The 15,364-nt window shown below is 43.1% G+C and overlaps 1 protein-coding gene across 1 annotated transcript in view; it reads right to left on the reverse strand.

Moving 5' to 3' along the window:
• BZW1 (basic leucine zipper and W2 domains 1) overlaps positions 1 to 15,037 on the reverse strand; it is a 28,961-nt gene extending 13,924 nt beyond the window's left edge. The window contains exons 1-3 of the mRNA XM_040357200.1: positions 14,918 to 15,037; positions 6,034 to 6,109; positions 2,218 to 2,394 (exon numbers count right to left, since the gene is read on the reverse strand). Coding sequence (XP_040213134.1) covers positions 2,218 to 2,394; positions 6,034 to 6,097 — 241 coding nt within the window. The 5' untranslated portion in view covers positions 6,098 to 6,109; positions 14,918 to 15,037. The remainder of the gene's footprint in view (positions 1 to 2,217; positions 2,395 to 6,033; positions 6,110 to 14,917) is intronic.
• Between the last annotated feature and the right edge of the window lie 327 nt (positions 15,038 to 15,364).

The following is a 15,364-nucleotide window of genomic DNA, read 5'->3' on the forward strand; positions in this document are numbered from 1 at the left end:
ATAATTAGAACAAATGCAGTACAATGTTCCCAGCCCATTACATACAAGAAGCATATTGGAAGAGCAAATACATGTTGGAGCGCCATGTACAAATATGTGCAGACATTAAACCACTGCAACAAATGAATGCCAGTTAAGGACTCATGTACAAAAAATAAAGTGACAATCTTTACATGCATACAGTGTTAAATGTATGCCATTGGCCCTGAATAGCCACCTGCAGCCAAGTAATTAGGGTACCATTGGCCCCGTATGCATGCAACATTAGCAAAAATTTTCTATATCCAAGGACAAGATTTTATATAGCGCTGTATGTGTATAAAGAATTTCTTAATGATGCATAAACACCTCCAATTAAGCAAATACAATTAATGAACAGTAAATATTATAGCAACAATCAATAGGTGAAATTTAAAGCGGGGGTTCACCCAAAAAAACAAAAATGTTAACATTCGATTGAGGCCAATTGTGGGAAGCACAATCGGGCGTTTTTTTTAAATCAATACAGTACATACCTTTTTAGAGATAGAAGTTTTCCGCGGCTTCTGGGTATGGACTGCGGGACTGGGCGTTCCTATTTGATTGACAGGCTTCCGACCGTCGCATATAGCGCGTCACGAGTTGCCGAAAGTAGCCGAACGTCGGTGCGCAGGCGCCGTATAGAGCCGCACCGTTCGGCTTCTTTCGGTGACGGGCTGTATGCGACGGTCGGAAGCCTGTCAAATAGGAACGCCCAGTCCCGAAGATCATACCCGGAGAACATCTATCTCTAAAAAGGTATGTACTGCATTGATTTTTTTTTTTTTTTTTTTTAAAAACACCCGATTGTGCTTCCCACAATTAGCCCCAATCTAATGTTAAAAAATGTTTTTCAATGTGTTACTATGATTCTCAAACGATTTTTGTAAACATGTTCCATCCTATGCTATAGACATCCAATGTTTATAAATGTTGTATCTTTTTTTTTTTTTTTTTTTTTTAATACTGAAATATAATAAAAAAATATATTCACCCCTAAATGTGTTACTATAATATTCACTGTGTTGCTCACTATAGGTTAATTTAATATTTGTATTTACATTTGCTTATTAATTGGAGTTTATGCATCATTAAGCAATTCTCTATACACATAAACAGCGCTGCACTTTTCATATCCACATATTCTTTTTGGTCTATAGCTGTGCTGGCTGCCGTTTGTGTATTTATTCACAGCGCAGTATATATTTTCCATTTTCACAAGATTTTATATAGAATTGTGCTTCCAGGAAGATACGTAAACATTTTGCACATGTTAGAATGAACACCAAATACAACAAGCCAGCAGCCAACACAAGTCAGAGCACTGCCTGCTCTAATATAGTCCAACGCATGTGTGCATTGTATCAAGACAATAAAAACACAAGGACATTTTTTCTGGGTGCACTTCTGAAAGCAGATGCCATAACAGGCTTAAACCTGCATGGCAGATGAATTGGCCAGTGTATTCAGATTGCCATTTCTGGCTACATACAACATTTGTTTTGTGGCAGGCCCTGTCTGGACCACTAGCTTGACAACAGTAGATTTTTCCCCAAAAACTCACTAAAAGAACCAGATGGAAAATTCATAGCCAAACACATGCATCCAATCAGAACACTGCCTGCTCCTGACCAGTACCCCCCCCCCCCCCAAAAACTACCTCCCATCTGTTTAATGCAGGCACTGCACCCATTGCCTACTTAGATTCTCCTGCCCAAAACCCCTTTCAGAATTAGGTGCTCTAGAACAGAGGTCTCCAAACTATGGCCCCCAGTTGTTCAGGAACTACAATTCCCATCATGCCTGTGAATGTCAGTTTTACAATGCCTCATGGGACGTGTAGTTCTGCGACGGCTGGAGGGCCGTAGTTTGGAAATCCCTGCTCTAGAATATACAAAAAATTAAATTTTTTGTTCTTCCAACCCAAAACTGCAGGTTGTCAATGGTGTTTTTGTGGAAAAGATTCTTGTCAATGCAGAAGCATTGTACAATAGAGCCTTTTTATTATTGCAGGATCAGAGTTGAAGTCAGTTTTTGTGCCGACTTTGGTCAGTTCTGGCACAAACTACAGCACCACTACCGGGTATCATTTCTTCCTGCAGCACCATTCTGAAATGCATCTATGTAGTTGGACCAGCCGCCAGAAGCGAGAATAGCAGACAAGATGTTTAATAGCAACAATTTTATGCGCTTGCATACCCAGCATCCCGCCAGCCACCAGGATGTCAAAAAGTGTTTCTGCATAGCGGCGGTAGTCAAGTTTTGCTCCAGAAGCATCAAGAAATTTTGCTACTGCTTCCAAGTCGTTGCCAGTTTCATTTAAGCCTTGAATAATACAGTCTTGGAATTGGGTAGGGTCAAACCTCTCCTTTTCATCTGAAAAAGTAAAGCAGAGAATTGGGTTATGTAGAACAACATCCTTAAAAAAAAAAAAAAAAAAAAAACATTTTCTATAGATTTATCAGGGTCCTCAATGTTATTTTGGACACCTAAAAAAAAAAAAAAACATTCAAATTATGCAAGAATGCATTGGCGGTACACATTACTATTTGCAGGTGTTGACACTAGGTAATCAAAATGACCAGAAACTGTATTGCAATTGTCTACACCATTGGATATTGCCTAGGTATGTTCCTGAACCTGCCACTGAAGTCAACGGCAGCACTGGGAAGTCGGCTAAAGATTCAGTAGCCACGCAAAACCAAAAATGCTGGTTTTGGGTGCAGTTGACATTCAATAGCTCCCCACTGAAGAAACTGGTGGGGTTAGGAATTACCCATTTATCCTGTATGGTCTCTGCTTTAAGACCCCTTTCACATGGAGGTGCTTTTGCACTAAAAGCAGCACCTGAAAACTGCTTTCCATTCATTTCAATGGATGCCTTGTCACTTGGGCGGTGAAAAAAAAAAAAAAAAAGTACCAATATAAAAAAATAAAATTAAAAAAATGACCCTCAGTTGAAATAAATAGGGAGCACTTCAAAAGGTTTTCCCTTTAGACACACACCTGACTTTTTGGGCGCATCAGTGTGAAAGGGGGGGGGGTCTAACCCTTTCGCTACCAGCTATGGACCTTCATCACCACTTCCAGATGGCCACATCCATACGTTGTACTGACCTGTATTCCTCTTCTACTATAAGCACATGGTCAATCTTATAGCAGAATTGTCCAACAGATTTGTGTGTTCAGCAGGGGGTCTGCTGATCCCCGTTGAGCAGGCGGATGGCAGGTCCCCATCTGCTCCACTGATGCAGAGCAGACATGGACACAGGCCACTGTTCTCTATGGGGAGGTGGGGTGTGGGGGGAACCCCTTGTCCGTTTCCATGCCGAATATTTTGGCAGACAGAATCGGATGCAGGCAGGTGTAAATAGACACATGCCATCTGCTTGTGTAAAAGGGGCCTAAAGTATTGTTCACACAGTGCATACACCCCTGCAAGGGCAGGTTTACCTGTACAGGGATGCACAGGTGTTCCATTCATGTCATATTTGATGTAGCAACTGCATGAACAGCCATTGTTCCCAATTGGACATCCATGTAGGTCCAGATGCATGTCCGAGTTCATACTGTCTGCATGCAGCCACAAGGATGTCAAGATTGGAAGCAGCGGCTATGCCTGTGCAGCTTTTGCATCCCAATTGACATTAACCTCCCTGGCGGTATGATTATTTCAGAAAAAAGGTGCTGAAAGCGGTACCATTATTTGCAAGGAAATTTGGCGTTTTATACTGTAGGCCTGTAATTGTTTGGACAGATTTAAGTGAGTTATTCCTAACAAGAGTCTAGTAGGCATCCCAGGTATGAAATTTTTTTAAAAACAAAATTATAAATATATTATAACAAATAATATAATTATAAATAAAAAATTATTTAATAATGTAATCAACTCAAAATCACTAAAAATTTGCTCAGTTGCAGAATTGTCGCTGTCATTACTTTAATTTTTTTATGACGAATTTCCCCACAAATCACTATCGCACAATTCTGCAAGGGATAATAATTTATTATCGCCGTTTTCTAGCTGCTCTAAAACCATTTATATATTTATTTGACATAAAGGGAGACACTTTTGGTTGCTATGGACAATCTACAGTTTGCAGGCAGAAAGAACAGATTCTATTATATAAAAGTACATGTAGGACACTGGGCAGACCACTAGGGACAAGGGGGGGTGTATTTTTTACATACAGTACACTGTATGTAAGGTGTTTGTTTACCTTTTTGAATTTGGCGCCGTTCTCCGCCCCGTGCGTCGTAACGTTGCAGGGAACGGAGATCGGCGGCACACATAGGCACTGTGTGAATCGAGCGAGCACCCCGCTCGCTCACACAGCGCGGTGGCATCGCAGGATCCAGGGACAAGGTAAGTAAACCAAGCCTGTGGATTCTGCGAGGCGAGCCCGACTCGGGGTTACCGATCGCAGCACAAAAATGTAACCCCGAGTCAGACTCGGGAATACCGCCAGGGGGGTTAATGGGGACTACCTGCACAAAACACCTGGGCATCCCCATGAAGGTAAACATGGCTCTCCAAGGAGACACACACACACACACACACACACACACACACACTTTAGTACGCCACATTTGAACGATGCTTTAGTAGCAATTCTGTAAGCAATGTGGTGTTGTGTTTGTATGCACTAATAAATTTAATGTATAGGAGATTTCATAAAAATGTGCCTCATTATTGCAGGGCCAAAGCATTTGGTACATTAAATTCTGAAAGCTGTAAAAGGAAAATGGTAGCCTCAGAGTAAATTGTTTTTATTTACAGTTTTGTGCAGCTTCAGTTTTCACATAAAGGTGCAATTTAAAATGTACCAATATTTGTTATTAACTCAATACAGGTTTTAGCTTTATTTAGAAGGAATTTGGCAATTTTAGCCATGTATGAATCCACCAATAATGATTTTAATGAAAATATTGTTTTGATAAATGACTGCGCAAATATTGCAGGGACCCAAACAAAAAAAAGAGAAACCAGCAGCACCTTAATTCTATTGGCCATGCGATTTCAGAAAATATATGGTTTTAAAAGGGTCCTTAACTGAAATCTGTAAAGGAATTTTTTTTTTTTTTTTTTTTTTTTTTTTTTTAAAACCTCTAGATTTAGAGAGTTCTGCGCATGTTCGATTTTCAACATTTTGCAAAAGGGCACACCGTTTAAAAAGTTTAGAAAAATATTTATTAACTCAAGAAAAAAAACTCAATACAAGTTTAGATCTTATATTTTAGGCATTTAGCAGGAATTTTGTAAAAATGTACTGTTTGTATCTGCTAAAGATTTTAGTGCATTTTTAGCAAATGTTTTGGTAAACATTTGCACACAAATATCAATGGGCCCTAAAAATCTGTAGCACCTTAATTTCACTGGCCATGTGCCTTCAGGAAAAAAAAAAATTTAAATCATGAGATTTCCATTGCAAAATTATGCTACTTTGGCTAATGCGATTTTTTTTCCCTTCAAAGTCACATGTATAGCATGCAACTTTTAATGGGTTTACATTGCAGTCTATGGTCCTCAAGTTGCATGAAATCAGACCAAAGTAGTGGAGAAACTACTATAACCACTTACCTACTGGCCACATTTATCCCTTCCTGCCTAGATCAATTTTTAGCTTTCAGCACCGTCGCAGTTTGAATGACAGTTGCACGGTCATGCAGCACTGTACCCATATGCGGTTCTGGGAGGACGTCATACGACTGGTATAGCAGGCATTTGGTTATAGTGCAATTGAAAAGTGGTTAAAGTTGCAAATATGAATGGTATTCATTGGTGTGCGACTTGTCATGTGCCTTTGGGTGCATGACACCCGAATGGGGCCTTATATGGGATGAAGCATGGTACATTTCATTATTTCTCTTTACAAAGTACTTCAATAGTTTCCATAAAACAAGCCATACCCCCAAATAAACAATGTGCTTTGAAGGTTTCAGATTTGCTTACTGTAATATTTGACATGCCCGCATAATGGAGTATGTAATGATAAAAGGCGATGTTCACATTACCTCTTTTTCGGGTTTTAAAACGCTGGCCAGATAGCGTTGGCTTTTGCTGCTTTTGATTATTCATAAAAAAGATGCCCTGCAAAATAAAGACAAATTACAATTAAATACATTATGCAGAGCTCGTTCTATTTACCCACATAAAGTAAATGCATAATTATACAATGACCAATTTGCATTCAAACAGCATTCTCTTTCAATGCATTTAAAGGGAACCTGTCAATATACTAAACATAGCAATACAACCTATCCACCTCAATAGCACACACAGAAAGTTCAATTTCCTACCAGTGCAAACTCCAAATGGAACTTTCAAGTCTAGCTGCAGCTCAGGCACTACCTCCGACACTACAATGCACTGTCCTGATGTCGAAGGGGAGGGGGGACACCCCCACACATGAAGAAAACCTAGAATAACTAATTGCCTACTGGGTTAATTCTGACATTGCATACATGGAAACATACTGTATATAATTTTTGCCCAAAAATTACTTCAAACCCCCAAACATTGTATATTTATGAGGATGTTCCTCCCACTGATGTCAGAGGTGACGAGGACTTTGTCACTTCTGGTCTCATGTAAACAATTACCATCTTATTTATTTAAAGATCATATTAAACCAATATGTTGCTTTGGAGGCCAGGGATCTAATAAAATGGAAAAAAAATATAGCAGTGTGTACCCAGCTTTAGGACTCATGCACACGTGGCATTTGCCCATCTTGGCTATTAACTAAGGGTTTACACTTTCCTCCAGTACTGTGAAAGTTTATGTTCAATAAAGACACGTGATATTTGAATTATGTTTTTTTTTTCAGCTTAAGCTCATTGTGTTTGTCCATTGTGACAGAGATCATATTTTATGGCCAATTACTGCAGAAAAACAGTCAATTCCAAATTTGAAAACCCCAAACCCATATTTTTCAACAGAAAATATCAAATGTTAAAAAAGGATTTTTTTTTTTAAAGGCTGGCAGAAACAAGTCTCAAAAAAAGTTGGGATAGACCAACAAAAAGCTGGCCAAGAAAGTGGTACCAATGAGGAGGAGCTGGAATAACATTTTGCAACTAATTAGGTTAATTGGCAGCAGGTCAGTAACATGACTGTTCATGCAAGTCAGTATCTCGGATGGGCAAAGGTTCACCAATCTGTAAAAAGCCGTGTCTAGAAATTGAACAAATTTCAGATTAATGTTCCAACATAAAATTGCAAAGGACTTTAACCACTTCAATACCATGCACTTTCGTCCCTTTCTGCCCAGGACAATTTTCAGCGCTGTCGAACTTTGGGTACAGTGTTGCACAAATGTCATTCAAACTACATTTTTTTTTATAATTTTCTTCCCACAAATAGATCTTTCTTTTGGTGGTATTTGATCACCTCGGGGGTTTTATTTTTTGCTAAACTAAAAATGTTTTTCAGTTTGTCATAAATTTTGTTCCCCCCCTTCACCAACGGGCACCGATATGCAGCACTGATGTGTTACTGCTGGGCTTAGATTGGCACTGAGGTGGGCTCTAGCAGTCTTATGGGGACACTGCTGGGCACTTATTGGCATGCGATTAATCATCAGCACAGCCCCCTCAGATGTGCCGATTATCAGCACAGACACACCCTAGTGAATGGTGGGGGGCCTTGGGGGACCCCAGAAGACGATCAGGGCCACTCTGCAAAACAAACTGCAGTGGATTATTTAATTTTTTTTAAATAACAAATCAAATGAAGAATTTTAAAGAGAAATTGTCAAAAACAAACCTGCGGCAGGTAAGCTGTATACACCTTAACCGCTTCCCGACCGCCGCATGTAGATATACGTCGGCAGAATGGCACGTACAGGCACATTGGCGTACCCCCCCCCCCCCCCCACTGCTACATGTGGCGGTCGGATTCCCTCGGGGAGCGATCCGGGACGACGGTGCGGCTATTCGTTTATAGCCACTCCGTCGCGATCGCTCCCCGGAGCTGAAGAATGGGGAGAGTCGTATGTAAACACGGCTTCCCCGTGTTTCACTATGGGGCTGCATCGATCGAGTGATCCCTTATATAGGGAGACTCGATCGATGACGTCATTCCTACAGCAACACCCCCCTACAGTTGTAAACACACTAGGTGAACACTAAATCCTACAGCGCCCCCTGTGGTTAACTCCCAAACTGCAACTGTCATTTTCACAATAAATAATGCAATTTAAATGCATTTTTGCTGTGAAAATGACAATGGTCCCAAAAATGTGTCAAAATTGTCCGAAGTGTCCGCCATAATGTCGCAGTCACGAAATAAATAAAAATAAATAGCTGATCGCCGCCATTAGTAGTAAAAAAAAAAAAAAAAAAGCAATAAAACTATCCCCTATTTTGTAAACGCTATAAATTTTGCACAAACCAATCGATAAACGCTTATTGCGATTTTTTTTACCAAAAATAGGTAGAAGAATACGTATCGGCCTAAACTGAGGAAACAAATTTATATATGTTTTTGGGGGATATTTATTATAGCAAAAAGTTAAAAATATTGCATTTTTTTCAAAATTGTCGCTCTATTTTTGTTTAAAGCGCAAAAAATAAAAACCGCAGAGGTGATCAAATACCACCAAAAGAAAGCTCTATTTGTGGGGAAAAGATGACGCCAATTTTGTTTGGGAGCCACGTCGCACGACCGCGCAATTGTCTGTTAAAGCGACGCAGTGCCGAATTGTAAAAAACCCTTGGGTCATGTAGCAGCATATATATTGGTCCGGTCCTTAAGTGGTTAAGGTACCCAAACATACCTGGCTCAGGCTCTTGGTCTACAGTTAAAGCCCAGAGCAAGGCTATTTAACAGGCAAAGCTTCAGCATTTACAGATAGTTCGAACGCTTGCCTACGACTTTACTGCTTCTGGCAAAAACATACTGGCCAAGAATAAGTGGGAGGTGGAGTCCGCAATAAGTATACGTGGGCACCTATAGGCAGCTGCAGTTTGGATTAGACAAGTCTCAATAAGGGATTGTTTGATGCCAGTATGCAGACACTACAGCATGTATTGTCAGGCAGTCCTGCATTCTCTCAGTATGCCCAGTATGAATTGCCCTAGTCTGTGCCAGGGTCACTTTAAAGGGGCTTTGACCAACAAGGAAATCCTGCATTTGCTTGCCCTGCCAAAACAGAACAGAGCAGCCCCTTTTTCTTTGGACTTCAATAACCAGATAATACTCCTTTGTTTACAGACAGGGATCGCCATGGCTATAAACATGATTAATGTGCAAGCTCTACAACTACAGTATTTCTGAAGTCTTCATATCTGCTTGGATGCTAAAGCACTTCAGACAGGGTTTGTTATTTAAATGCCCCCCACCTACACACTGCATGAAGTGCAAAAAACTGAGGGTAAGGCAATATATTCTCACCTTTACCAAATTCCGTAGCGCTGGAGGTGAAGTCACACTCCTGTGCCAAGATGTTTGGGAATGCCAAGTAACTCAAATCGCATGAAACAGCAGCACATTGTAGGGTCACACCATTGTGACATTTTGGCCACTCTGCATTTCCCGGTATCTTGGAGGATGTCGTTCCCCTACAGAGGTCAGGTAAAGGTGGAATATTTAGAGACCCCCGCAGGCTTTTTTTGCACTTCATCTAGTGTTTTAGAGCGGTGGGGGTAATGGGGATACCGCCTTAAAATAAGCCAAGTGTGATCATCCAAAGACTGTACCATGATCTGTGGGGAGTGATCACAAGAGCCACATAAAAGGATTCTGCACCAAACACTGGCAGATACATCACTTAGACCATACCTTGGCCCGTAAATGGGTGACATCAAATGTTTAGTGGACAATTGGCCTGCCAGTCAAGCCCCTGAGGATTTACTATTGTAAGCCCTTGCAATGTACAGATGGTGGTAGGCTTGAGCATTTTTAGAATACAGCAGGTATTCTTTATTACAGAAAATACATAGTAGGTCTATTATGCAATAAAAAGCTTACCTGTCTGGGGGCTCATTTTGGATCCACTTTAAGCCTAGGTACAGACTAGTGCGATGCGGCAACCAGCGCCGGGTCCCGAATCCCTTCTCCCATAGGCAGTTCACACTACCCTCTGCAAATTGCTGCGGGTGTCAATACAATGTTAATGACACCCCCAGAACGGTTCACAGATAGCAGTGCGAACTGTGGATTCATACAGAAATTGGATCGCATAAGTGAGAACAGCCATGCGATCCAATTCCATTGCAGGGAAACACGAGTCCCAGCGACTTTCTATGTGAATCCAATGCAAGTTCAGTCAACTGTTCGGCTGAACTCACATCGCTCAGACATCGCATCAGCACTGCAGGTGCCAATCGCATGCAATGTCTGAGATCGCACTAGTCTAAACCTAGGCTAAAGCCCCTCTCCAAAATAAATGTCACATGTTGGCTTTGGGGTGTGTATTTAGCCAAAATGCTGTACTGTTAGAGTACTCTTGTGGACTGCATAAAACAAGAAAGGTGGGCTTGACGCACACACTCATCCATGACAGCATGTGGCTGCGTGTCGAGAGCGAGCTTTCCACTCACTCCCCGAACATCGACCAAGCTGTCAGAGCAGGACAGGCTCACAATCACGTGACTGTTGTGACAGCCAAATCACTGTCGCCCCATGAATACAGAAGCCACACCTCCTCCTGGACATTAACGCCCACAAAGGGACACCAAGAAGCAGTGGTAAAAGGTTAATGAAACCTTTGAAAAAAAAAAAAAAAGCCAGAGGGCCTTATATTTAGTAGCCCTTGTGTACATTACCAGCAACCTGCAATTGTGCAAAAGGGTTTAGCAGTACCTTTGTATACCATTTGGCCATCATGACCTGTGACTGATGAAGGTTTGGGAAGCAAAAATGACGAGTTTATGCCGAGTCGTCTGTTTCAGTCTCATCAAGACAGCTGTGCCCTGAAAGTGACTGAGGAGTATACAGAGGAATTTCACCACGCCTAGCCACAATTACTGATCCACTTCCAGATAATTAACTGTACAAATGGAAGGGGGGGGCACACTTACTGGTCCATAGGCTCCAGCATTAGCCTCCTGGCAGCCAAAGGTGTTCTAAACAAATTTGCCATCTTGACTCAAGACCCAACACAGAAACAGACGAGCAATGGGTCCATGTGACCTGGCATAATCCCACAGCATGCCTGTACAAAATGCGGAAAAACCTGTGCGCAAATTCACTGCAAGCCTGTTCCAGGGCCCATAGACTGGTAGAGATCTGTTGCCTTCTGTGCACCCATGCCTTTAGAGCAGCAGCATGTTTGCACATGAAATAGGCATCAATCATGAGACGAAGTGTCACCAGAACAACAGGATCTCCAAAACTTTAATCTTGGTATCAAAATATAAAAACTAAGTTTTGGAGCCACACAAGACCCCTTCATTGGGTTACATGCCTGATGAAGGGGTCCTGCGTGGCTCCAAAATGCCGCTTTTTTCATACTATGCAATTAAAGTTTTGGACCCAATTTTAGAGATCCTGGTGACACTTCCTTTTCATGATTGCAATCTGTTCCAGCCGTTGGTCATTTCAGCACCCTATATAAGATACAGCCGTTTCTGCAGGAACGTGTGCGTTGGGAGTATTGCATTGGAGGTTCAGATATGCATTGTGCATGATCTCTACCTAGGTGAGGAATTAGGAAGTTCGAAATGGAAAGATTGAACGGAAAACTTAGGTACACACACACACACACACACACACGGTTTTCTATTCCCCTGTGAAAAGTGAACCATAGTAGATTGCTTTTCAGGGTGGTTGAACAGTAGCTGTCAGGCATTCAGGAAGTGACACTGCCGTCTACTGAATGTTCATTTGGCTTCCTAGCCAGTGAGGGGCCTTCTATTGCAATACTGTACTGCAACTGAACAGCAGTCCAGCTTACGGCTTGTGTATGGCACCATTCACACTAAAATGCAGAATGGGAAATTCAGGTTCCCAATGCGGTTTCATGCACTGCCTTTGAGATCTGCCGTGGTGGCAAGTGCAAATTTACCGCCCCAAACGCAGTGCAATTGCTAACGCGGTACAAAAGTACCATGCGATGTTGCTGTGCGTTTGCATGCACTATTTTAGGCGCTGTGTGATTTGAGCCCAATCAATGGGGCAGAAATAGCATTGTACAGAACTGCATGTAAATCACACAGCATTTCTGTACAGTTCCTACTGTGAATGGGTTATTAAAGAAAAATTTTGGGGGTTTGAAAAAAAACTTACACACACACACCCGCTAAGCTGCAGCCTAACCTACATGCAGCTGTTCCACATTGGCTCTTAGAACTGAGCAATCACCTGTCCACTAGTCACTCACTTCTCGGTCAGTTCTGAGCCAAGAGCAGCGACTGTCAGTCACAGATTTCTGCTGTGCCCCTTCAACGCTCACTTGAGAGCCAAGATGGCTCTAGATCCCAACTCTGCATTGAGAGGTGGAGCCAGTTGTCAATCAAGCAGTTGGGTGAATCCCAACAACATAGCCTAGAGCCAATCTATGATATCAGCTGATGGCGGCCAATAGCATGCCGTCAGCGATTTCTGGGTCACAGGAGAGCAAAAGCGAGTGCACTCCTGAGACCCTTCATAGAAGCAAGGGCTAAATGCCCATTCACACCACAAAACATCCTCCATGCGGGTTTTTTGTGTTCTGAAGTGTTCGGTAGAGTTTTTTATTCTGTTTCCGGGTGCATACCAGGTGCTCTTTTCCAGTTATTCCCACCGTACTGGGGTCTGGTTCATTTTTTTATGCTTTTTACTGCTTTCCAGTACAGTTCTCTGGATAAAAATAAAAAAATGCAGCATGTTGTACTTTCTTTCCTGGAAGTGAAACACACTAGAATGCATTGCACTAGTGTAAACTATGCAATCGGAACCTACATAACCCATTTTCAATGCATTTTTGAAGAAAAAAAAGAAAATTAGATTTACCTCTGTGCAGTTTGTTTTGCACCGAGCAGCCTGGAGCCTCCACGTTTCGGGTTCTGCTTTGCTGCTCCTGGCCCCTCCCTCCTATCGAGTGCCCCCACAGTCAGCAGCTTCCTATGAAAGGCACCTGATGCCAAGTCACAGCTCTGTGTGCCCATTCAAAAAACAGAGCCCTGACCTGAACCCACCCCCTCTCTGCCCTGATTGGCTGACTGCCACAGGAGCCAATGACATTGCTGCTGTGTCTCAGCCAATCAGGAGAGGCGTTTTAGACATCCCTGGAGAGAGATGGGGCTCAGGTAAGTAATTAGGGGTGCTGGGTGGCTGCTGCTCACAGAAGAAGTTTTTTTTTTTTTTTTTTTTAAAGCTTAATGCACCAAGATAACATGGGCGGCACAGTAGATAGCACTTTCGCCTAGCAGCAAAAAGGGTTGCTGGTTTGAATGCCAACCACGCCACTACCTGCCTGGAGTTTGCATGGTCTCCCTGTGCCTGCGTGGGTTTCCTCCCACACTCCAAAGACATGTTGGTAGGTTAAAGCGGGAGTTTACCCGAAATTTTTTATTTTTTTTTTTAAGATTAGATTGATGCTCATTTTGTCTAGGGGAATCGGGTAGTTTTTTTAAAATCCGAGCGGTACTTACCGTTTTAGAGAGCGATCTCCGCCGCTTCCGAGTATGGTCTTCGGGACTGGGCGTTCCTATTTGACAGACTTCCGACGGTCGCATACATCCGCGTCACGAGTAGCCGAAAGAAGCCGAACGTCGGTGCAGTTCTATACGGCGCCTGCGCACCGACGTTCGGCTGCTTTCGGAAAATCGTGACGCGATGTATGCGACCGGCGGAAGCCTGACAATCAAGTAGGAACGCCCAGTCCCGCAGCCCATACCCGGAAGCGGCAGAGAAGATGCATCTCTAAACCGGTAAGTACGGCTTCTATTGTAAAAAAAAAAACACCCGATTCCCCTTGACAAAACGAACCTCAATCTAATGTTAGATGTTCTTGAGGGTAGGGACTGATGTGAATGTACAATGTATATGTAAAGCGCTGCGTAAATTGACGGCGCTATACAAGTAGCTGAAATAAATAACAAACCTGCCTTTACAACTCCATAAAAAGCTGCCCACACAAAAGCTACAATCTGATTGCACAATCGCCTTTAGATCAACCAACCATGTAGAGCGTGGGCCTTCCTGACCGGATAGGATTAGGCACGTCCTCACATATAAAACTTTGTTTTTCTAAATTTGAAATCTGCATGGCCAGACAAACGATTGGGACCGGTGCGAATAATAGAGGCAGGAATCAGATTTTTGCTGCGGCTTTCAGCAGGGAAGTGCGGTCACCGGCCCCGTTCGCTATAATGTCAAGTCGCCAGTGGCTGCAGCTTTTTGCGGCTCTCAGCGCAGCAAGTGTTGACCTCCAGTGATCGCTGGATACACACAAATCGCATTCGGCGGCGATCACTCCAACTAATCGCTAACATGGTGGACATCAAGGCATAGCTGCAGCTGGTGGTGACCTGTCATTACAGTGAGAGCAGCACCTACCCACAGCAAAGATCTCAGATTCCTGCCACTACTATTTGCACTGGTCCTGATCATCTGTGTCAAGGTAGCCGGAGGGGGAGGGGACTCTTACATGAAGTGTCCAGATCAGGCCCCAGATTGTAACGTGTGTGATGTAGGAGGTCAGTCACACATGTGGGAGGCTGTGTACACAATGGAGGAATATTATACACAGGTGATACAGGACACGATCACCCTTGTATAGAAGGGTCCATTATATATGGGGGGTAAACACACACGACTAGTATAACCCACCCTACCCCATATGACTACATTCGTCCTATAGACAGAGAGAGTCAGTCCGGCCTAACCGGCACCCTCCGTCCACAAAGCCTTCCCACGCACAGCCCACGGCGCCCCTTGTACCGGGCGGCTCCCTCCTCAAACGTCTCTTACCGAATGTAAGTCAGGCAGGAAACGGGCCAGAGACGGGGCGGGCAGTAACAGGAAATAAGTACAGGCCTCGTCTAAGAATTCTTCCTGTGCTGTTCGACGACCAGAAAAAGAGAGAGAGGCCTGAGTACCGCCCAGCTACGTCACCGGAGGCGGGGAAAGGGAAGGGCGATACCATCTTGGCCAAACACTCGAGGGAGGAAAGCGGGATTGCGGTGTTCTAAAATGTGCCAGATTTGTATTATATATGGGTGGTTGTGTCACATTTACTAACCGTACCGCGGTGTATAATCGTCCTGAGATGTGAGGGAGAGGAAGCCGAGCTGTGTGTCTCTGATACACGATATAGGAGCATGCCCCCCTCTGTGTGTGTGACGTAGGGTGTGTGGCGACGGATTGGAGGTTCGGAGGGTAATTATACGGGAGAGCTCAGGACCTGGAAGTGGGCGG

The sequence above is a fragment of the Rana temporaria genome, chromosome 6, assembly GCF_905171775.1.
Source record: "Rana temporaria chromosome 6, aRanTem1.1, whole genome shotgun sequence".
NCBI classification, from domain to species: Eukaryota; Metazoa; Chordata; class Amphibia; order Anura; family Ranidae; genus Rana; species Rana temporaria.